This window comes from Ictalurus punctatus, chromosome 8, assembly GCF_001660625.3.
Source record: "Ictalurus punctatus breed USDA103 chromosome 8, Coco_2.0, whole genome shotgun sequence".
NCBI classification, from domain to species: domain Eukaryota; kingdom Metazoa; phylum Chordata; class Actinopteri; order Siluriformes; family Ictaluridae; genus Ictalurus; species Ictalurus punctatus.
Genome location: NC_030423.2, coordinates 14,949,215 through 14,972,237, shown reverse-complemented (window position 1 = coordinate 14,972,237; position 23,023 = coordinate 14,949,215). Strand labels below are relative to the sequence as shown.

At 37.8% G+C, this 23,023-nt stretch overlaps 1 protein-coding gene and 1 long non-coding RNA gene across 5 annotated transcripts in view; one reads left to right on the top strand and one right to left on the bottom strand.

Moving 5' to 3' along the window:
* Positions 1-23,023, top strand: part of htr4 (5-hydroxytryptamine receptor 4) — a 100,101-nt gene that overhangs the window by 35,504 nt on the left and 41,574 nt on the right. For all 3 annotated transcript variants that reach the window (XM_017475225.3, XM_017475226.3, XM_017475227.3), the window contains 2 exons: positions 3,377-3,490; positions 9,974-10,174. In XM_017475225.3, the coding sequence (XP_017330714.1) occupies positions 3,377-3,490; positions 9,974-10,174 (315 nt within the window). The remainder of the gene's footprint in view (positions 1-3,376; positions 3,491-9,973; positions 10,175-23,023) is intronic.
* LOC108269381 (uncharacterized) lies at positions 1,478-11,754 on the bottom strand. Of its 2 annotated transcripts, XR_008396884.1 has the most exons (4): positions 11,310-11,754; positions 6,154-6,321; positions 4,246-4,321; positions 1,478-2,567 (listed from the first exon to the last, which is right to left on the bottom strand). It is a non-coding gene; the product is annotated as an uncharacterized LOC108269381 (long non-coding RNA). The 2 variants fall into 2 exon arrangements; XR_001813453.3 differs by lacking the exon at positions 6,154-6,321 and having other exon boundaries at positions 11,310-11,600.

Here is a 23,023-nt window from a genome sequence, read left to right as displayed (position 1 = left end):
CAGTAAATCTAGATTCTTAGTGGGTTTGAAAGACTCAAGCCTTATTGCCAAAAGGAAATTCAGTCTATAGCACAAAAGATGGCAACCTGATTCCGTACTACTGTAAGTCACTGTTTCTAAATATCAGAACTGTTACAGCTTTGAGAGTTTGAGCATTAACCTGTTTAGAAGACTGTATTTCATAGAGTGGGTTTACTTTTATGAACTGTGCCGTGGTAATGTTCAGTAATTTAGTTTCACCTGGGCTTTCAAGTGGGTTTTATCAGTAAGCCTATTACTTTTGCATAATATCTGAATCCTTTAGGGCAGTGTTTCTCAAACCATTTGTAGCCAGGATCTTCTTTAATGGTGAATATGAAATATGAAAAATTCCATGGACCATCTCAACATAGAGTACACATTAATATAAATGTGTACAATAATATTCCTGAACTTTCCACTGACAGAACACATTAGGTCCAAGTTGACATTATTTAAAGTCCTATTTGTTATTAAACTATTTATGTTTGTATTAGACCTATTCAATTCAAGTGATAAATCAAACAAGTTAATAACTATGAGAACTTAATATTACATATAATAAACAAAATGGACTTGCTTCTGTTTACCTTAATGCACTTATTAGACCCTGCTCTTTTCCCTCTGAGCGCCAGTACAGTAGCACTGCTCGGCTGGGCCCATCATCTCTCAGGGCATTTCTCTATACAGGCACCCAGGTGATATAATGAACTTCCCCTGGCTGTCTAAACAGCTGAGTTAGTGACTGTCTTCAAATGAAGACTGAACATCTGCCTCTGACTCTCTAAGATAATCTTTTTATACCCAATCATGTTACTGACCTGTTGCCAATTAACCTCCAGCTGTTTCTTTTTAGAAACATTTACTTTTCCAGCCTTTTGTTGCCCCTCCCAACTTTTTTGAGGTGTGTTGCGGCCATCAAATTCAAAATTACCTTATTTTTTCCTTAAAATGGTACAATTCCTCAGTTTAAACATTTAATATGTTTTCTATGTTCTATTGTGAATAATGTGAGTTTATGAGATTTGCAAATCATTGTATTCTGTTTTTATTGACATTTTATAGAGCGTCCCAGCTTTTTTGGAATTGGGGTTGGAAATATAGCTGTAGAATTTGTTCTACACTTATCAGCAAGAAGCACGTGTGTGATTCTAAGTTTGTGGCAACAGTTTGGGTAAAAACACACATATTATATATCTACTTCAGTCAGTAGATTTAGAGCAAATATCCCCTATACACTTTCAGTATCTAGCTTGTTGCTGTTGCAGTGACTCTAATGTGATTGGCACAAAGGCCACTAAATGATTAAAATGAGAAATTTGTTTTCAGCCTACTGCACAGAGCTGAGCTGCTCCGTGACCCATCCAACAATCAGGCTGGTGTACTAGTTGACCTGAGGGCAGCTCACTTAAAGCTTTGATTAAGCTGCTGTGTGCTGATTACACCATCAGCTCCAGAACACACGAGGGGTCAAAGGTTTTGGCTATCATCACACATCACACATAGTGTTGTTCCCATCACAGTGTCCAACCACACGGTCACAGACTCGGGAATGGAATGTGAAAGAAATGACTCTGGTTCCTTAAATTTACAGTGTTAAAAAATGGAAAAGTAACATAATAATTGAGTCAGGAAAACACCTTATTTTTTTATAATATGATATTCCTGAGCTGCTGTCAGTCACCCTGATAATCCTGTAATAGTGGTTCACATTCAATGCAGTGTCAGGGGGTCGAGTATAATATTTCATGCTGACCAGGTAAGGCATTTATTTGCTGTCTTGTTTGGTGGGAATGAAAGATGATAGTCAGCCAGTTTATCTTTGCTGTAGAGTTTATATCATTACATAGTTGTTTAGTTATTTAGGTTTCAAGTGATTTAGCTAGGAAACTCATAATAGCCATCTAGTGACTAACAGAAGGTGTTTGTGTGATTCTTTTATTACAGCATTTTCAACTTGGTTATATCACATGAGAGTGAATCATCCAGGGTTTTATCTCACCCTTGTGTATATTTATTGTTTTGCATATTATCTGGCATGCTAAGACTATCTATTTTGATGTGTTTGACAGGCTGGACAACAATACACAGAGATTAGATTAAAAATGACTCATCTGATTGCCCACATCCTGAAGATATTAATTTTTCATTTGCATAATGTTGTTAACTTCATGCAACTTCCTTTTGCACCACTCTCAAGCTACTTCCCAAATACTTGGGCTACATCCCAAATACTGCATACTACCACACTAAATACTTTATCAGTACACAGCCGGTGTCATCGGGGGCACGGTGGCTTAGTGGTTAACACCTCCAGGATTGGGGGTTCAATTCCTGCCTCTGCTGAGAGCTTGTGTGTGCAGAGCTTGCATGTTCTCCCTGTGCTTCTGAGGTTTACCCCAGTCCAAAGATATGCGTTGTAGGCATCTCTAAATTGTCCATATATAATAATGTGAGAGTGTGCCCTGTCATGGGATTGATACCCTCTCCAGGGTGTCCCCGCCTTGTGTCCCAAGTTCCCTGGGATAGGCTCCAGGCTCTCCACGACCCTGTGTAGAGGGTACAGAAAATGGATGTATGAATGGATGCTCGGTGTCATTACTATTAAGGCATATGACTAAGTGTGATTTGAACACAGCCTTGAAATCTCTCTCAAATTTGATCTTTAGATTTGGCAATTGTAAGATAAATCTGTGCAGTGGATGATACAAAGTTTAGCTTGTGACATTTTTCTACCCAAATTTTACATCCAGCAGCTTTAAAGTTTTAATTGGGCTTTGAAGCCCTGTATAATTGGACAGTAGCAAGTTACTCTATCAATTTAAAATCATTTTGAATTGCTGTATATTTTCACAAGATTTATCGGGGTGTGAGTGCAGGATGGTGCTGAGGAGAGGGCAGAGACTTGGCTTCCTGTTTTCTTTCATCGAGGTCAGATTTTTCTTTATTCGTCAGTTGAGTGTTAGCAGACTTAAGCTGCATCCTCATTATCTCTGAAAGATGGCTTCTCTACTCTGACGCATTCACACACATGCTGCTTTTTCATGCTTATATTTCTGGCCAGTGCTTATGTCAATGTTTCTACTTGTGGCAGAATTCTTTTATCAGGTCAGTTTATCAAATCCAACCACTTATACGTTTCATGCTTACATGTGCAATTTGTAAACAAGCTGAGCAATTTGCATGCCATTTATGTAATATTTAATATTAGAAATAATAGAACATATTGGTTTGCTGTTTCATCATTGGACCATGAAATGTCAATCAGCTCATTAAAACTGTTTGTAATCAGACATTAATGAGTGCCATGCTATTGATTGCTATCAAATAAGTCCTTATCATCTCTCTGTTGCCACAGCAACGGTATGGCGAAGAGAGTTGCTCTCATCAGCTTCCTGTCGCTGGTCATGCTTATGAGTGTCCTGGGAAACCTACTGGTCATGGTGGCCGTCTGCAAGGACCGGCAACTCAGGTCAGAGTCCCTCCTCTTATAACTTCACGTTCTCCTTGTTGTACTTTGTCACTCATCTATTAACCTCACAGAAAAGCTTCACCTTTTTTTATTTATATACCTTCTTTTTTTTTTTTTTTGCTCTACCAAAATCACTGCATATGAATAGAATTAAATTAGGTCTGATTAGGTCCAGAATAGAATTAGATCAGATTCTAAGAGTTAAAACAGTCCTAACTTTGGATCTAGCAACCCATGACATCATTTCCTGCCCTCTGTCTAGTCCAGTTTTTTTTCCAGTTAGGCCCCCACATCTCTGGTATTATTCAACCATTTTTTGTTGTTGTTTTAATTTGAATGATTTCAATAAAATCAGTGGTTGTATCGGCTAGTTGCCTGTTCATAATGAGTTCACACTACATGATTTTATCCCATATTTTCCAGCTGATGACGATTTTTTTGGATCTGCAACAACCTCCTCCCCCACATTAGTGACTACGTTTTGTCCACTTATACATATATTGATATTTTTTAAAACATAGTTTTTACCTCTCCATTAAAAAAAAATCCTGTCCACATGGACAACATTTTTGAAAATATCTCCATCCAAATGAAAATGTCAAAACAATTTGAAAATGCTGGCATGAACACGCCAGGCCAGTGATAGCATGTCATAAACTGTTTTGTCAAACGTGAAGAGCATGCGTATTGAGCGTTAGACAAGGTGAACTACTGCTTAAGGTTACCCTTGAATAAAAAGTCAACAAGAGTCTTACCCAAAATCTCCGCTTGCAGTACCATTTGTACCACCGGAGCAGGGGATTCAGGAGCAGTACAGTGTGTATCATGTTCCTGGAGGTGTAATAATAAAGCAAAGTGAAATTAAATTGTAAAAATGTTAGCAAATAAGGAATAATAGACCACAAACTAACAACCTGGTCAGAAGTCATGGTAAATGAACACAGCGCATTCATAATACACACACAATAAATTAAGAAAAATTAAAAACACAATGGGAATGAGCAGGTTGATGCTGTGATATCAGTATTTTCAAAACATATGTTTTCCCATCCACAAAAAAAGTGAAATTTTTGGTTTTAAAAGTTTTCTCTTCTTATGAACGGGAGAACTAATATGTTTTCAACAATATGCTTATTTAATGTTAAGTGCAATAAAAACACATCCATAGCTTCTTTGTCTTCTGTCATGTTTTTTGATGTCTTGCTTAAATGATAGATGAAATAACAACTGCAGAATATGACTCAAGCTCCATTTTGTCAAAGTCATATGATAAGCAGTTCTTTCATTTACTGTTGTTAAATGGGTGGATTTTTGGATCAGAGGCTGTTTGTCATGGATGCCTCCAAATGAAATGTTTATGTAACATATGAGCCTCATCTACACTTGACTGTATGCCAGAGATACAGTTTGAAAGCAATACATGTCATTTAGAGTGAGCTGGACAGTGCTTCTGGGATTTTTGTCATGGAGGTCATGGAGTATCCAATAGACGCCAGAGTGCTATTGTGAACTGAGTTTTTGCAATGACAATTTTTGCTTGAATGAAAACAGCTGCTTGACTGGACACTTACAATGTTAGACATACTGTATGTTGAGCACATAATCAACAGCAAAAACCTTTGCTTCATCTAAATACAGTATGATGATTATTTTACACCACGTTTATGGAGAAGGCCCTATGACCCTCATATATAACATCACATAATGGCATTATGTCTGAAGGATCAACACTGTGGTTGTGTAGAGAAGGTCATCGTGTGAAATATTTTCAGTCATCATCACAGTCCACACGTATTGTAATGCCACCTCCTTCTTTCCTAGCCAGAGGAACCTGAAATCTTGGCCAGAGGGTAAAACCTAGGGAATTAGCATTCTCAGTAGTCAGCTCTTTGAACCAAATTTTAGTGGCTTTTCAAAGAGCTTTTTTCAGTCAAAAATCAGCCTTTCGTGTCATGTCTATTGAAACCATGTCAAAGTGGTAACACATTCCAATCTCATTTTCAAATACTTCCCCATAATTTCAGATTATATGCTACATTTCTGTGCCTTAAAGATGTGTTCATTTACCATTTAACCTCTTAACCATGCTAAACATAAGTATTAAATAAATCAATAAGTAATATTTCTATAAATATACTATTTATAAGATAAAATATTTAAAAGATGCGGTTTAAGAGGTGTGATCAAGAAGTATTTTAAATGACAAAATCAGTATATTAATTCCAAGAAGCATCAAACTCTTCCTTTTATAAGGAAGACTTTTATGCTTTTAGATCTTCCCCTTCCGTTTCAGTGTTTAGATCCTCCTTGAAAACTTATTTGTATTCTTTATATTTTAAATGTCGGTGTACATTTTTTCATTGGTCTTTTCTTTGGTTTTTGTTTACTCTTTTAATTAGTTTTAATTCTGTTTTATATTTCGTGTACAGCACTTTGGTTTCAACATCTGTTGTTTTAAATGTGCTTTATAAATCAATAAACTAAACTAAATTAAACATTGCAGCAACACTGTAGCATTTCTGGAAGTGATTTCATGGCATTTTTAGATCACACATCACTTGAATATCTTTTGTTAGCTCTTGAATTGGGCTCATTATCAGCCCAGTGAACCAGCTGAAAGTGAAAGCAGTGTTAAATATAGTGTTTGCATTGCTATAACACACCTGATTCAATCTGAGGTAATTATGTAATTATTCGTTTTTGATAAAATGAACTAGTCAGAGCAGTGCAGTGGATAGCATTGCCACCTCACAGCTCCATGGTCCACAGTTAGAATCTGAGCTCTATCTATCCATCCATCCATCCATCCAGATTTTGGGAAACCAAAGGACCTAGAGGAAACCCAGATGGGCACAACAAGCAAAGCTGAGAACTGTAATTTTAATATATTGCACTTAGAAAGTAAAAATATCTTGAACAGGCAAATTGAACAAATATTTCTCTTTATTAGATTGTTTTTAAACAAATATAAGACCATTAAGCCTTGTTCTAGATTTTATTCCCTAGATTGGCATACAATTTCAAACTTGAAATTAGTAAAAAATGTCTTGAAATAGGTTTAGTAATTAATATTTGGTTTATTGTAAACTTATAATAGGAAATACTATAGCCAGTTGACTATATTCAACATATTTTAATTTTTTGGAGTGCACCTGTGCCCACTTAAAATAATATTATTACAGTATATTTTAACCACGCTAATGTATCAGTTCCACTTCAGTCTATGAGGATCCTCATCCTGTCTGCATTTTTGCTTTTTTCCAGCACACCTGAGCCAAATGAACATCCTACATACTTTTTTGTTCTGGCTCAGGTGTGCTCAGAAATGAAGTGGAACTAAAAAGGACTGGATAAGTGTGTTAATAAGATGACTTTCCATGACCAGTGATTGAACATCCACGAGCACATTATATACAGTGGATATAGTAAGTCTGCACACTCCTGTTAAAATAGCAAGTTTGGTAGTGTAAAGATAAATCATGTTAGATCTTTTCCCACCTTTACTGTGATATAGCACCCAACAAAATTCAAGTGAATAAACAAATAGGAACTTTTAGGGTAAAAAAGAAAAAGAAAAAAACTTACAATAATTTGGTTGCAAAAGTGTTCACATCCTTTTATAATGGGGCATGTGACTGAGCTCATAAAAGTAATAAGCATTCTATCATCAATGGCTATGTTTACATGCACATCAATATTCCAATATTAATCAGAATTTGGCAATAATCTAATTAGTATTGAGTCATGTATTAATATTACAGACTAATACAATATTCTGATTCCCCAAATTCTGATTCCCACCCCTGGAATATGCCTGTTTTAATCGGACATTTGTTGCATGTAAACACCTTATTCCAAAAATCTACTGCGATATATGTGCATGTCAAATGAATGCAAAATTAATGCATGCTCTTTCCACAAGGAATTGTGGGTGCTAACAGATGCTAAGCTGTAGGTTAGGTATTTAGGAAAGGCAACTCAGGCAAACTTTGAACAACCATGTATACAGGAATATTCCGATGCCTGTACACATATAAACACCGTATTCTGAATTTGGCTCCAACCTGAATATAGACCTTAAATGGAATTTGATGTGCATGTAAATATAGTCAGTGAAGTGATTCTGATTAATCGAAAATACAGATCAACTGTTTCTCTATGATTTTCTTTACATTTTCTTGGTTTCATTCAACAGCTGAAGCCATGTGCCGCAAAGAGATTGATCTTGGTTTCATATTTTAGAGCATGAGAACCTGCGATTTTAAATGCACCCAGGCGTGCTTTTTATACCCACTGTACTAGGCTTGAAGGGGAAACAGTACCTCATGTGACAGTGATCCAAACGGTAGGCATATCACAGAGACAGTAGTCAGGCTCAGAAAATTGTTTGATCCAGCTGCATCACTGTTGGTTCTATATAAGCCATCTGGCATCATTATGCTTTAACAATGGGCTTTTAATAATAGGGCTCTGTAAACACTGACATATAATCTGATGGTATAATTATCTGATGTCAAATAGACATCAGATGTGCAGTGGTAAATGAAAACTGTCAGTACACTTCATGTCTTCTTTCTTGCACAGATGTATATTGTTAGCAGGCAGCGGGTAGTGCATTTTAATACCATGCGTCTGAAAACATGATAGAGTGATTTGAATCTGTTTAGAGGTTCTCAGTAGGCTATATATAGCACAGTGTTTTCAACGGCTCTCACAGCCCACTCCCTCAGCTGGGGTTTTAATAGTTATTAATGGAGTGCCAGAGGGTCTGGTCTTTCTCAAGCACTGTGGAAGAAGCTATGATATTCTATACAGAGATTACCACACACACCTGCACACACACACACGCACACACATATCTTTCTATTATGCAGCACATACCTCATTTAAATACACATAAAGTGTCTTGAAGGAGGATTTCATTTTATAAAAGAAGCTCCCTTTTACTCATATATCACTCTTTTAAATTACTTCCAGTTGAGTAACTTCTGTCTAGAATGACATAATATCACTGCTGTTATGTTTTACATCTATTATTAGATGTCTTTGTATTGTTGCATGAAGAATACCTGCTGATGAATGACTTTCAGCAAGTTTTTATTAGTGCTGTATTTCTTATTGAAAGGGAAATTAGCTGAATAAAATATTCTGGAGTTCCAACCCTCTTTTCTCTAAGATTTTGCATTATGTCACTTTGCATACATGATGTTACAGTACATGAGGTCAGAGGTGACTAAGTTAGTTTGTGAAGTAGCATCAAGAAGGATAAAAGCATTTGAGATAGGATGTATAGTATGTCCTATCTAATCTTGTATCAGCATGCTCAAAAACTATTATTGTTAGACTGATTGATTTTTGGATCAGGAGCTGTTTTTTTTCTCTCCACAATTTGATTACCACTTCCTACCCACCAGCCAACTAACTCTCTCCTATTATACAACAGCGACCAACTTGTGAGGGTGAAGACTAATGTGCTTCCTCTAAGATAAATCTTTTCAAACTGCTGCACTTGTATCATCACACGGCAGCATAACACACTCAGTGGAAAGTGCTATCTTCTTTCTTTCGCATACATGATCTCACAGGTACCCTCAATTGGCTAGTGTCTCTGTGATTGACAGGGAAGAGAGACTATGTAATCCCTCCCTCCCAGAGCACAGCTAGTTTTGCTCCCTTGACTCATGGCTGTGTCATCTCCTGACAATAGGGTGAATGCTTTTCTGTTGCACAACTCAGGAGCCCCTAAAATTTATGTTTTCAAATGGTTTCCTTTTCCAAGTTACTGCATTTACTTGAATAACTACTTGAATTGGCGAAATTGCATTTGTATGAAATTGTTTTGTAGTCTTTTGCAGTGATGTTTGTTGGTAAATGAGACTCATGCTCATTAATTGAAGGGGAACTTTGGCTGAATGCGTGTTGTGAAGACGTCACATTGCGCCTTGGCCCAAATCTGCAGAATATATGCGGCAATTTTGAAAAATTGCAAGCTCCTGCGAATATTACAGAGTTTCCTTGATTTTGCATTCAATTCTGCGATCGCAAAATACTGGCGGTACTGCTGATTAACTAGCATTCGATAAGTAGTTTAACATATCTGAACTTTGACTTTGTACAGTATGATTCTTCTCTTTCCTGTTGATCAATTCCATTAGAGGTTTTAGTAATTAAATGCATGGAAAACTAGCAACCAATTTTATTCTTATTACACTGTTGTTAAAAATAAAACTATATGCACAAGAAATGGCAGGTTTAAATTAACCTTATTAGTAACGTGCAGCTCAGTCTTCCCCCTGTATTCAGCCTCTGGTGTTTGTTGAAAGGAACATTAATAGAGTATTCATGTGTGCATATTTGATTTTTTTAAGTTTGCCTCCAACTCCTTAAAATATATGAGGTCAATACAGAATAGTAATGTTTGTTTTCTGAAAAAGATTCTAATCTTATCTAAAAGGCTAATATTGAGACTCTGTTTCTTTTTAGGAAAATTAAGACCAATTACTTCATAGTGTCGCTGGCCTTTGCTGACCTGCTGGTATCAGTGCTAGTGATGCCGTTTGGGGCCATCGAGCTAATCCATCAGAACTGGATCTACGGGGAGACGTTCTGCTTGGTGCGCACCTCACTGGACGTGCTACTCACCACTGCCTCCATCCTGCACCTGTGCTGCATATCTCTGGACAGGTGGGACACACTCACACATGCATACACATCTCTGTGGCCTCCAAGCACCCTTTGCTTTTTACCAGGCAAACACGGAGAGGCATGTTTAAAGATGCATAATAAGTCTCTCAGGTACTTCCAACTGTTTCTCACAGGACATGAGGAGAATTCCATAATAAGCTGTTGTCATGGCAGTCGTGCAGTGTTTACTCAGAAAAGCGTTGGCAAATCAGACTTAAATTTTGTGAAGATATGCGTATGTATGATGTTGCTGTTTCCATGGTGATTTTAGTGTGACTCAAGCTGACTTTGGTGTATTCACCTGCTAAATCAGACCCAACACTGATTAGGAAGCCAATTACAGTCCACATGATACTTTTAGGGAAATCCAAAGGCACATCATTATTGCAGCGCTGAATCCTTTTTTATAATGTAATAGATTTATATTTAGACTTAACTCTAATTATAACATTTTTATCTGGGGTCTTTTGATATTTTCTCTCAACATGAAGACATATAAATGGCAGTAAAGTAGGGTATTATTAGACAAAAAGGTCCTGTTTTTCTTATTTTGTATTTTTATATATCAGATAATGTGATGCGACACTGTGCAATTGTAAAATAAATAAACAAATCAATTCTTTTTATAAAGGTAGTGGAAGTATATAAATACATTATTAAAACGTGTAAATAGGGGTTAAATGTACCACTATAAGGCTAATACAGATATAAATAAAACATGGGCAAAGGATAAGGATAACAAGGTAAACCAGATGAGTAAAATGAACCAGTGTGTATTAGTCACAGAGTGTGGCTGTTTTGCTTGACATGCCAGTGAGGCATAATATTACTTAAATATTCATACTCTAGTGTGCACTGTACATTTTTTTTATAAAACCTTATATACATAAATGTGATAAAGTTAGTTATGAACAACATTTTTTATTTTTTCTAAGGTATAGCATTCCCATTGATCACTACATACAGTCACTGACCACTTTATCAGGAAACCTGTACACTTGCTGATTCACGCAACCGAAATTCACATTCCTGTTTTTGGTTGACAGGAGTGGAACTCAGTGTGATCTTCTGCTATTATGACTCATCCGCCTCAAGGTTTAATGTATTGTGTATTTTAAGGTGCTGTTCTGCTCACCACAGTTGTTGGGAGTGGTATTCAAGTTACTGTAGATTTCTCAGCTTAAACCAATCTGGCAATTCTCCTCAGACCTCACTCATCAACAAGACGTTTCTGCTGGCAGAGCTGCTGCTCAATCAATGTCACACTATTCTATGTAAAGTCTAGAGACTGTTGTGCATGAAAATACCAGGAGATCAGCAAACATCAACCTCAAATATCTGGCACCAGGATTAAAGTCTCTAAAATCACATTTTTCCTGAAGCTGAAGCTCTTGACCTGCATCTGCATGATTTTATTCTTTGTGCTGCTGCCTCTTGATTGGCTGATTGGATAATTGCAGATTGAGCAGGTGTTCCTAATACAGTGTAAGAATTATGGCTGACTGCATTACTACCAAACAAATATTGTTTGATGGGTTGAAAGAAGATTTTTCTTATTGGTTTTGTTCCCTAACCTAACATCCTACACTGAAAAAAATGAATTAACTGAATTTACTTAATTCAGATGCATACATTGGTTCTACGTGAATGAATTTGTATTAACATAATTAGTTTTTTGTGATGTGATTGTGTATTTTCAAAGCCCTGGAATAAAAATTAAGTCATTCCCTCTACATAATTCAAACTTGTAAGTTAGATACTTATTTAAATGAAATTTAGTATAAGCAGTAAAATCATGTTTTGAAGAGAAACTAAATATTTTTATGTAAACTTTACAATATTTTCTCCTAAATATGATTGACCACATATTCCCTTTTTAAAGTGCATAGTTATCCTTTACTTAATGTGCAGCAAATAATAAAAATATAATGCAGGACTGGGTTGCATTTTTACTATTTTATACTGAAGTGAGGTGGCATAAAAAGTGAGCATCCACAAACTGGATTGTAAGAAAGATGAGGTCCCTTATATCATCAGATTTTGAAGGTTCCAGCCTCTGTTGCGTTGCTCCTCCAACATTAGTGCAGGAATGTTCATTTATGATAATGAAAACAGAGTACCAATCAAAGTTAGCAATTCACTAGTGTTAACCAGCAAATTACATTTTGGCTGGTAGCAAAATTAGAGCCTTATGTCACAGTCTAAATTTAAGCCTAAGGCTTTATAGTTTTATAGTTATATAAAACTGCTCATGATTAAAAACATTCCAACTCATGATTATAATAGTTTGCATGTACAGCTCTCAGTAGGACTGGTCTTTACTGAGGATATTTTAATTAATCATTATCACTGCTTTATCGAACAAAAATTTAGAAATGACGAGTCTGGACATCTTGCAGCAGTACAAAGTCATTTTTTCATTTCCCGTCTAGTGTGCTGGAGTGCCAAATCAATACAGTATGAACTGTTGCACAAGTTCCTGGTAGCTCTTGATGATGAAGCACTAGCATCACGTCCACATCCACAAACAGACGCACACTTCCCACTAACAGAAGAAACATTGTGTTACTTGTTAAGTTTAATAGGTTCAGACAAGTGAAGTACAAGAAGTACATTACTCATGTCAAATTCCTGTCAAATTTCCTGCCTTTCAAAACCGGCATACAAACTAAATTATTATCAGTTTATTTCTTCATTATCTGTAAGACATTATGGCATTTTTCTTATTTCTTCAATTTAGGTAGACTACAATGGACTAGTACGTAAATACAGTAAATGAACAGGTGATGCTTTTAAAGAATTAAATGAAATGGAAGAAAAAGATGAACACCAGCATGACAGGAGATGTCTTTTTCCAAATGTACAGTGCCCTTTAGTGCTTTCCAATAAGAGTACCTTTTTTGTGCTCAGGTTCGTTGAATCAGTTTGTCTAAGCTTCCCGAGTGCGCATTCATCTGTTATCTATTATACGCTAGAACATTTAATCTAGCAGCCTTTTTTTCTGTAGAAATAAACAGTCTGGCATGAATGATAGAGGAGGAAGGATTAAGCATTAATACATTTCTGGAATGTAAGCTTCTTATCTGACCCAGGTATGTTGTAAAGCACCATTACAGTGAAACACCACTGCTCTTTTTCATTCAAGTTTTACCAGTTTAGCTGTGACTGGTGTTTGATAGAGAACACCAGGGAGCCTTTGAGCACACAGCTCATCTAGCTTGCAGCTTTCATAGCCTGCAGTTACAGAGATCTTTTAAAAATCCAGGTCACAAGGGCAGAAAAAGAAAAGAAATAGGTTTGATGTTAATAATCCACCAAGTGACTGACCCCATTTCTGGTTCTCTGTCTCCCCATTTCTTTTTTTTCTCTCCATTTTGTTTTTGTCTCTCATGTTTGTAAGATTAGCCTAAAAATGGTTCTTGAATAAAAGTGACAGAGCAGCAAATGGTTTATTATAGTCCTCCATTCTATGAAGAAAAAAATTGATAGAGCTTTGACAGTCCATGTCCTTTACTTTGTGTGTATGACTGTGCCCAACTTTGTACATTTATACCAACAAACATTCTTGGAGTTTTTGTAATGGGAGTTATGTTTGCCAGCATCAGAAGGTTTGGAAGAATTTCCTGAAAGCTCAGCAGCCGCTGGCTGGTAATTGCTGTCATGAATCTTGTATCAGGTATTTTTGGCTATTTTGCAAGTCAAGTGACAGTAGACACTATGGGATTGGAACAAGAGTATCTTCTGTTTCTCTCACTGGGCACGTTATATAATGCATTTTCATAATTTTGCAAGTCACTTACTAGAGTGAGTGTACACACTAAGGGATAACAATATGTGTCCTTCAGACAGTCATTTAACACCAACTTTCTTATTAAGCATATCATTACATTTGAGTGTGTGTGAAATACGTGTGAAATTCTTAGCAGCAGCTTATTCTCTAATTGACCCCTGGAGCTCAGGTTGTTATCTGCCTCCTTTCATGTCTCACATGAACACAATACAGAAATGTGCTTTAATGTGTCTTCTGTTCTTTTCTCACTCTACCTGCCTATCCAAAGACAAAGACTATTTTTAGAATTAGCTAACTAGTGGCTGATTCATAATATTCAGTGCTGCAATAATATTCAGTCCTGCAGTGCTGTCATCTCCCACACTACAAAAGTCATTAATACGCTATCTGAGTCAAAAATATAATTTACAAAAAATTATCAGAAAGTGAGTTGGCTCACGTGCCAAACCGCTTTTAATCATTTCTTAAAGTCGCAAACAGTCAATAAAAGAAATCAAAAATCAATTTATATTACTCCTCCATTATTTTCAACTTCTCACTGTTGTCTACCCCAGCACATGTTTAGTCAATTATTTAGTGACTGTTTTACTCATTCAACATTTCCTAATCTCCTCTCCTCTTATATAATAAATAAATTAGGAAATGTGTAAATTAGGAAATAAGCAAATGACTAAACTAGTTGAAATAAGAAATAGGAAAAGTGAGAAGTTCAGATAAGGTAAATGATAAATACAGGAGTATACAATCGTTGTTATTTATTTTATTTTTTAATTCAATCATTTAAAGCTTCTGGTAATAATTTATAAAGCTAACTGTAAAATTGTTGTCACATTAGTCACTTTTGGGGAGAAATTTTGCATTATAATGTATTTTAGTTACTTAGTTAATGGAATATCTGAAAATTAATTCATGGATTTATACATTTAATTTTATTAATTTATGGATTTTAATAGTTCAGCATAGTTGATTTAGATTACATTGTAGTTGAAGTACATGCCATTACATATTACAAACTGCAATGGAGGTGTTAAGTAGAGCTTTTTATAAGTTTGATGAAGAGTCATTGTGTTTGTGTTTGTTTTATTTTATGTATTTGGGTCCACTAGCACATAGGCTGGTGCTGGGAAAAGCATACAGACACAGTAGAATCTTTTAAAAAGCAGTTAATTACAGAAATGTTTTACTTATTCACAGGAGGTGTCATCTCAAATAGTTCATGTTTCAGATTTAAAGTAATTAGTATACTTTTTGTGACATACTTACCTAATTTCCTTTCTTTCTTTCTTCTTTCAGACTGTTATTTTGTTTTGCAGTATTGACTAAAATCTTCTGTGAACCACAGGGTTTAAATAACTATAAATATTTAACAGTATAAAACACTGATGGCCTAAGTATTGATTTTCACACTGATCTTGCGTGCACTAGAATAGGTTTTCTAGCAGGTTTCTAGCATTTGTGTTAGTGCAGATTTAGTATGTCAAGTATGTGTCTGTAGGTGATGAAGAAGATAAATTAGTCAGTATTTTGTAAATGTTTTTTGTACTACTGAAAATCCACATCTACAAAATGGACTGCTACAGCATATAAAATATATGTTCAATCATCATGCATTTATATGACCATCCTAAGGAAATGTATTCACCCAAGTGTATATTACAGACCACAACTTCCTTCCTGGGACATATGTTGTCCTTCTGGAATTCTGCTATCATCCCCATAGACTTTATAGAAAGCCTATAATTGAGGTACCTTAGTATTTCTACTTTAATGAGGTGTGGAAGCAACTGTATGAACATTAGCACTTTGGAAAGCTGGTGCACTTAAAGAATAAAACCTCACTTGAAATAGCTGCACTTATAACTTAAAAATGGCAACAATCAGTCTCTAATGTAATTGTCTCCTCATTCTGCTGCTTCACATTGCCTTAAAAGCAGGTGAACAGGTGAGCAGAGATGTTCTTAAGAGTTTTATTTTTAGAAGTAGCATAAAGGAGGCAGACATGCATTAGGGCCCTCTGCTTATGTTCTCTCCACAACTGTATAGCTCAATGGAATAGTCATTATTGCTCACTTCACTCCCACGGCTCAGACGTATGCTTTTCATTTGACTGCAGGACTTCTCTTCACAGTGAGCTGTTGTTCTGTGCCAAGCAAGCTTAGTGCTGACTTGTTTATGCAACCATTTATGATAGCATTTCCAGCCTTTATTGAGGTATCCACAGGAAAGCTCAAATGCACAACCAATTGCTCCTACATGAAAACTGACCAGGCTAGTTCAGTGTAAAAACTCACAAATATGTTACATATAACTATTTACATACACCGATCAGCCATAACATTGAAACCACCTACCTAATATTGTGTAGGTCCACCTTGTGCTGCCAAAACAGCTCTGACCTGTCAAGGCATGAACTCCACAAGACCTCTGAAGGTGGCATCAAGTTAGCAGCAGATCCTTTAAGTCCTGTAAGTTCTGAGGTGGGGTCTCTATGGATCAGACTTGTCTGACCAGCACATCCCACAGATGCACAATTGGCCAAGTCAACAAATGGCTTCCAAGATGGCGGCGCGGTAGCATGCAGCGGCCACTTTGGGTCCACTAATACGGTGCATGTTATGTGTAGCCTACACCAATTTGGAAACATTTTAAACAGATGTACATTGGAAGCACTGGTGTACATGTTTACCATTGTCAAATTCTGCTAAACATCGGAGAACAAAGCTCGGGAGGAATAAACGATGGACTGCGAGATGAGCTACTACTCGAACCAGGCCCTGGGACTGATGCTGCTGGCCGGAAGAGAGGGTGTCAGAAACAGTGTGCGAGGCAGTAGAAGCGCGGAAAGCCAGCCGGCAGCTGTGCAAGGCTAAAGGCTAATCCAAGTTGTCCGGCTCTACCATCCATTCTCCTCTCCAATGTTCGATCTCTTGACAATAAACTGGACCTACTCAAACTACAGCTAAATACCCAGCGTGAAATCAGGGAATGCTGCGTTTTCATTTTTACGGAAACATGGCTCAACGTCAACATTCTGGACACAGCCGTTCAGCTAGCTGGACTAACCACACATCACGCCGAAAGAATAGCAGCACTGTCCAGACTCGCAGTGGTGTTCTGTGTGTTTACATAAACAACGAATGGTGCAGGAATGCCGTTGTGGTTTCAAGCTACTGTTCGTTGCTGGTGGAGTTTATGACTGTGAAATGCCAACCATATTATCTGCCCAGAGAGTTTACCACCGTGCTCATTGTCACAGTGTACATTCCACCCGGCGCTAATGCAAGCCCTAAGTGAACTCTACAGGGCTATCAGTAACCTACAGACAGCGCACCCTGGTTGATTTTTCATTGTTGCCGGAGATTTTAACCACGTGAATCTGAAATCACTGCCATCAAAATTCCTCCAGCATGTTGATTTTGCAACCCGTGGTACACTTTACACCAACATTCATGGTGCTTACAAGGCTGCACCCTGACCCCACCACATGCTAATTATGCTAGTTATGCTAATCCCAGCATACAGACCACTCCTGCAACGTGCCAAACCGGTTCTGAAACAGGTGAGAACCTGGTCTAAGGGAGCCATCTCAGCACTTCAGGACTGTTTTGAGCACACAGACTGGAATATGTTAGGAGAGGCTGCTACATACCACAACAACAAAGACTTGGAGGAATACAAAGCTTCAGTGACTAGTTACATCAGCAAGTGCATAGATGACTATACCACACGTGCAAACCAGAAACTGTGGATGACTGCTGAAGTGAGCTCATTGTTAAAAACCCGAGATTCTGCCTTCAGGTCTTATGACAAGACAGCCCTCAGCACAGCAAGGGTCAATCTGTCCCGGGCAATCAGAGAGGCAAAACGCAACTACACAGAAAGAATCCACAGTCACTTCACAAACACCAAAGACACAAGGGGTATGTGGCAAGGCATTCAGGCCATCACAGAATACAAAGCTACACCACCTGTCTGTGATGATGACCCCTCACTCCAGATGCCCTAAACAATTTCTGTGCACCCCAGTCTGTCAGAGTCAGCAACTCCACCTCCAGCAGCACCACACTGAACACCATCACCCCCAGGGCTGTGTACTCAGTGCACTGCTGTTTACCCTGCTGACTTAGGCCTGTGCTGCAAAATTCAGTTCCTAATCACATCAAGTTTGCTGATGACACTACCGTTGTGGGCCTCAACCACAACAATTATGAGTCAGCTCGCAGAGTGGTGTAAAGACAACAATCTATCGCTTAATGTTGTCGCTGCCTCCCAACGCTCACCTGGGCTAGTCAAACACCTAACCCAGTAAGACTCGGTACTACTGCACACTGCACTTTACACAGCTGCATCAGTCACTTTATACTGTGGAACTAATTTTTGCTGCCAGTATTGCTTATATATACTTGTGCTGTTACATTACACAATAGCTTATGGTTTACAGTCCATGTTCTGTGTATCTATTGTCCTGTCTATTTACTGTCCTGTGTATTTATTGTTTTGCAGTCATCTCACACTGTTGTGTATTTGCACTTTATGTAGACCTGCATACTGTTCTGTGTTGCACCAGGGTCCTGAAGAAACGTCATTTCATTCCAATGTATAAAAGCTGTATAGAGGAATGACAATAAATACCCACTTGACTTGACTTGACTTGACTTGACTTTATCATGTTCCTGAAACCATTCCTGAACAATTTTTGCTGTGTGGCAGGGCGCATTATCCTGCTGAAAGAGGCCACTGCCATTAGGGAATACTGTTGCCATGAAGGGGTGTAATTGGTCTGCAACAATATTTAGGTGGGTGGAACATGTCAAAGTAACATCCACATGAATGCCAGGACCTAAGGTTTCCCAGCAGAACATCAGAACATCGCCCAGAACATCACACTGCTGCTGCCGGCTTGCCTTCTTCCCATAGTGCATCCTGGTGCCATCCCTTCCCCAGGTGATCGACACACATGTACCCGGCTGTCCATGTGATGTAAAAGAACTCAGACAAGGCCACCTTCTTCCATTGCTTCATGGTCCAGTTCTGATGCTCACATGCCCATTATAGGCTCTTTTGGTGGTGGACAGGGGTCAGCCTAGGCACTCTGACAGGTCTGAGGCTACACAGCCTCATACACAGCCAGATGCAATTCACTTTGTGTTCTGACACCTTTCTATTATAGCCAGTATTAACTTTTTCTGCAATTTCTGCTACAGTAGCTTTTCTGTGGGATCAGACCACTGTTTGTCCTTCCTTGGTCCACTTTTGGTAGGTTCTAACCACTGTATACCAGGAACACGACACAAGACCTGCCGTTTTGTAGATGCTCTGACCCAGTTGTCTAGCCATCACAGTTTGGCCCTTGTCAAAGTCACTTGTCAAGTCTGCTTCCAACACATCAACTTTGAGACCTGACAGTTCACTTGCTGTCTTATATATATCCCTCACGTTGACAGGTGCCATTGTAACGACATAATCAATGTTATTCACTTCACCTGTGAGTGATTTTAATGTTATGGCTGATAGGTGTGTGTTAGTCGCTCAGGTAATGATTCACATACAGTATAATATAGTATATCGGTTTTTGCTGTTTTTAGTTAGTCATGGAAGCTAAGAGCATTAGTAAACCTCAGCTATTACCAGCAGTTTAATTTCACTGCTGTGTTTGTACTTAGTCTGATACCTGCTACTTCTGACAGCTTCCCTCTAGCAGTCCTGCTTTTGCCATGAGACATTCAGCAGGCTTCAAGTAACACAATGCAGTCCACAAGGCGCTGGTACATGCAGAGAGACTAATGTGTGGGTCGTGTTTCTGATGGCCTGCTGTTAAACACTTGCCCCTGTTGCACTCATTCAAACTGCCAACCACACAAATTTGTCACAACAGAATGATGCATGATTTTTGGTCCTATTTTTTTATTTATTTATTTTTTTAAGAAGAAGAAGAACCATTTTGCATTTTAACATAGAGTATGCTGCTACAACTTATAACTCAAAAATAAAGAGTTAAAAAAGAGCAGCCTTTTGAATCTAAAATGATTGACAGTTTGATAGGTGCTTTTTATTCTCCAATAATAACTGATATCCTGGAAGCCCCACCCCTCTCAACTCCTCACAGCTTTTCTGCCCTCACTTTCTCCATTTTAAAATGGAGAATGTCTTCAGTTCATTAATGTGAAATAAACTCTATCAATGTATGTTTGAATTAGCTAACATTAGATAAGTATATAATTAACATAAGATAACTATATTTATTAAAGAAGGCACAAAAATATGAACATGACTACACCCAGTGGTTACTGTAAAACCCAGTTTCTACTTTATGCGACTGATTTATGAAAGGACTACATCTTTATAGCATTGTTCTGCTTCAGGGTGTTAGCAGCAGTGAATTAGTCAAGCAAGACAGTCTCAAGTTGGTTAATGAATTAAAAAAGTGACTCATCTGGCCATTACAGAGATTCGAGGATATAATGAAAGCCTGCTTCACCACGAGGCACAGTGTCACAGTAATGAAAAATGGTTTAGAGTAGAACATAGGCCTCTTTGCCTGTGTTAAATGTGTTGTAATGAGTATGTGTCAGGGGTAGATAAACAGGAACCCCTACACATGCATGGGCGACAGTGCTGACAGAACTGGGTCAGAGGAGAGAGAGCAGGTTAGAGATGGATGGATAATCATCATTTCTTCCTGAAGGACCACTGGGAACACTGTCCATCATGACACCAGAATCTTGCTTATTTGTTTCCTCTCTTAACTGACCGATGATACAGTCTCAACGACCTCAAGCTGCTCATCATTCTGTAGCCTCAGAGCAGCTAAGAGCAGAATGTAGGTACCTGAAGATCTAGACTGTGCAGCAGTAGACAGATCATCAAGTCATTAGATAGACCACTGGGCAACTGAAATATGTGTATGTGTATACAAATATGTGTAATATATACTGTATATGCTTGCCAATTAACTAGGCTAAAAGTGGCAAATAATATAATTGAACTCAAACCTGTTCATAAAATTATGTGCATTAATACAGAATATGGAAAATAAGCGAGAGTCCATGGTAGGGACGATTTTATGCAACTACAGTATATGTCGTCTCCTGATAACGTCTCTGGTGATGAAGCATTTTGTGTGTGCCCTCAGCAAAATAGCTAAACGTCTTTGGCTAACATTTCAGTTATATGCTATGGTCTCTCCTGGCACGTAAAGTTGTGTCTGGCTAGCGTGTTAATTTTTGCTTGAGATTATGTTGTGCTAGCTTTAGAGCTATATGACATTACTGTCCTTTTTTTATTCGTGATTATGGAAAGAATGTCTATCATCCATGCCAGCTAATTATATGCCTAGGAAAATTTGTTTCTACCAACAGCCAGACCATTTCTTTGGTTCTTGTACACAGTGCAGCAGGTGGTGGTATAATTAAGTATTGTGTTTGGTAGAACTGGATAGCTTTATGCTAATATACACACTGAAATACACTTGATTTAAAGTTTCTGTGTGCACCAGTCCAGTAGTTTCCCTATTTGCATATGACTTTTTTTCTGATAAGATGTTATAGTGGCTGTAATAAGTAAAAAGAAACAGCCCTCTTTTGTACTGTGTGCCATCTCTGATACAGATCTGAGTTATTTTTACTGTCGGATAGTACGACCCATCTCAGACACCTGTGTTATTATATCACCAGCGTTTCTCCACTTGCACACAGTCATCTCCCTTTGTTCCTGAAAAATAGGAGTGCTATACATTCATCAACAGCTTCCTCTACACCAGACTTACTTTTCACATATTTCACATAACCCTGCCTAGAGCCTGTCATTATTCTCTCTTGTGGTATTCACCATTTCGGAAATTTGACAGCTTTGAGATCTTGAGTTGTGACGCAGTACTGACATCTGTCAAAAGCTAAATCAATTCAAAATTAAATTCTTTTAACTGTTTTTTTTTTTATTACACAGGATTCATGTATTCTGTTACATAAATAATTATTTCCCTAACATTGTCATTATGGCATGCTGAATTTCACACAAAAAGTCAAAATCATTTTTGCTGCCTGTGCTAAAAGGTCATTTAAAGGTGCTTAATGGAAATCTAGTTTGACGGTTCAGAAAGGTCGTGATAGTGTAGTATGGAAGGTGCTTCTACAGAGCCTGGTTGAAATTTATTTGCTGTATTCTGTCTGGACACTTGGCCACTTTCCTATTTATTTAAAATAATACATATAATTATTTTTATAATTAACGTTTGCTTTGCACCTCCAGGGTTGGTGGTTCGATTCCCACCTCCACCCTGTGTACATGGAGTTTGCATGTTCTCTCCATCCTTCGGGGGTTTTCTCCAGGTACTCCAGTTTCCTCCCCCAGTCCAAAGACATGTGTTGTATGCTGAATGGCATCTGTAAATTGTCCATATTATGTGAATGGGTGTGTAAGTGTGTGAGCATTTGTGCTCTACAATGGGTTGGCAACCCCTTCAGGGTGTCCCCCGCCTTGTGCCCCGAGTCCCCTGGGAAAGGCTCCAGGCTCCCCGCAACCCTGTGTAGGATAAGTGGTATAGAAAATGGATGACTATAATAACTCATTCTAATGCATTATCGCCTCTCATTCACAGGTATTTGTGTGCCGGACGCTTCACATAATCTAAATATATTAATAAATGGATTTAAAAAAAATTATTATTAGACACAGGTATATAGTTGATATGGAGAAGTTTTCTGTAAGAAGTGTTTATTTAACATTTATGGAAGGTGTCTAAGGTGTCAGTGCTTTGTTATGGTTAGTAGGGAAAGTCTTCAGGATGTAGGAGTTTGCTCCTTTATGGTTTCACAATCACATGACAATGCTAGCTGTATGTTTATTATTTTATTAACTTTAAAGGGGGGGGACTGGCGATGGAACGACTGTTCATAACTGCTGTAATGTAAGTGATAAAAGGGAATATCTTGTCTTGTGGATGTTCCATAACATAAAATGTAACTATAAATGGTTAAACATATATTGTGCTGTGTATATGTAATCGTTCATGCATTGTTGTGATAAAGCAGGAATAAAACACTTCAGGATGTGCTGTCATA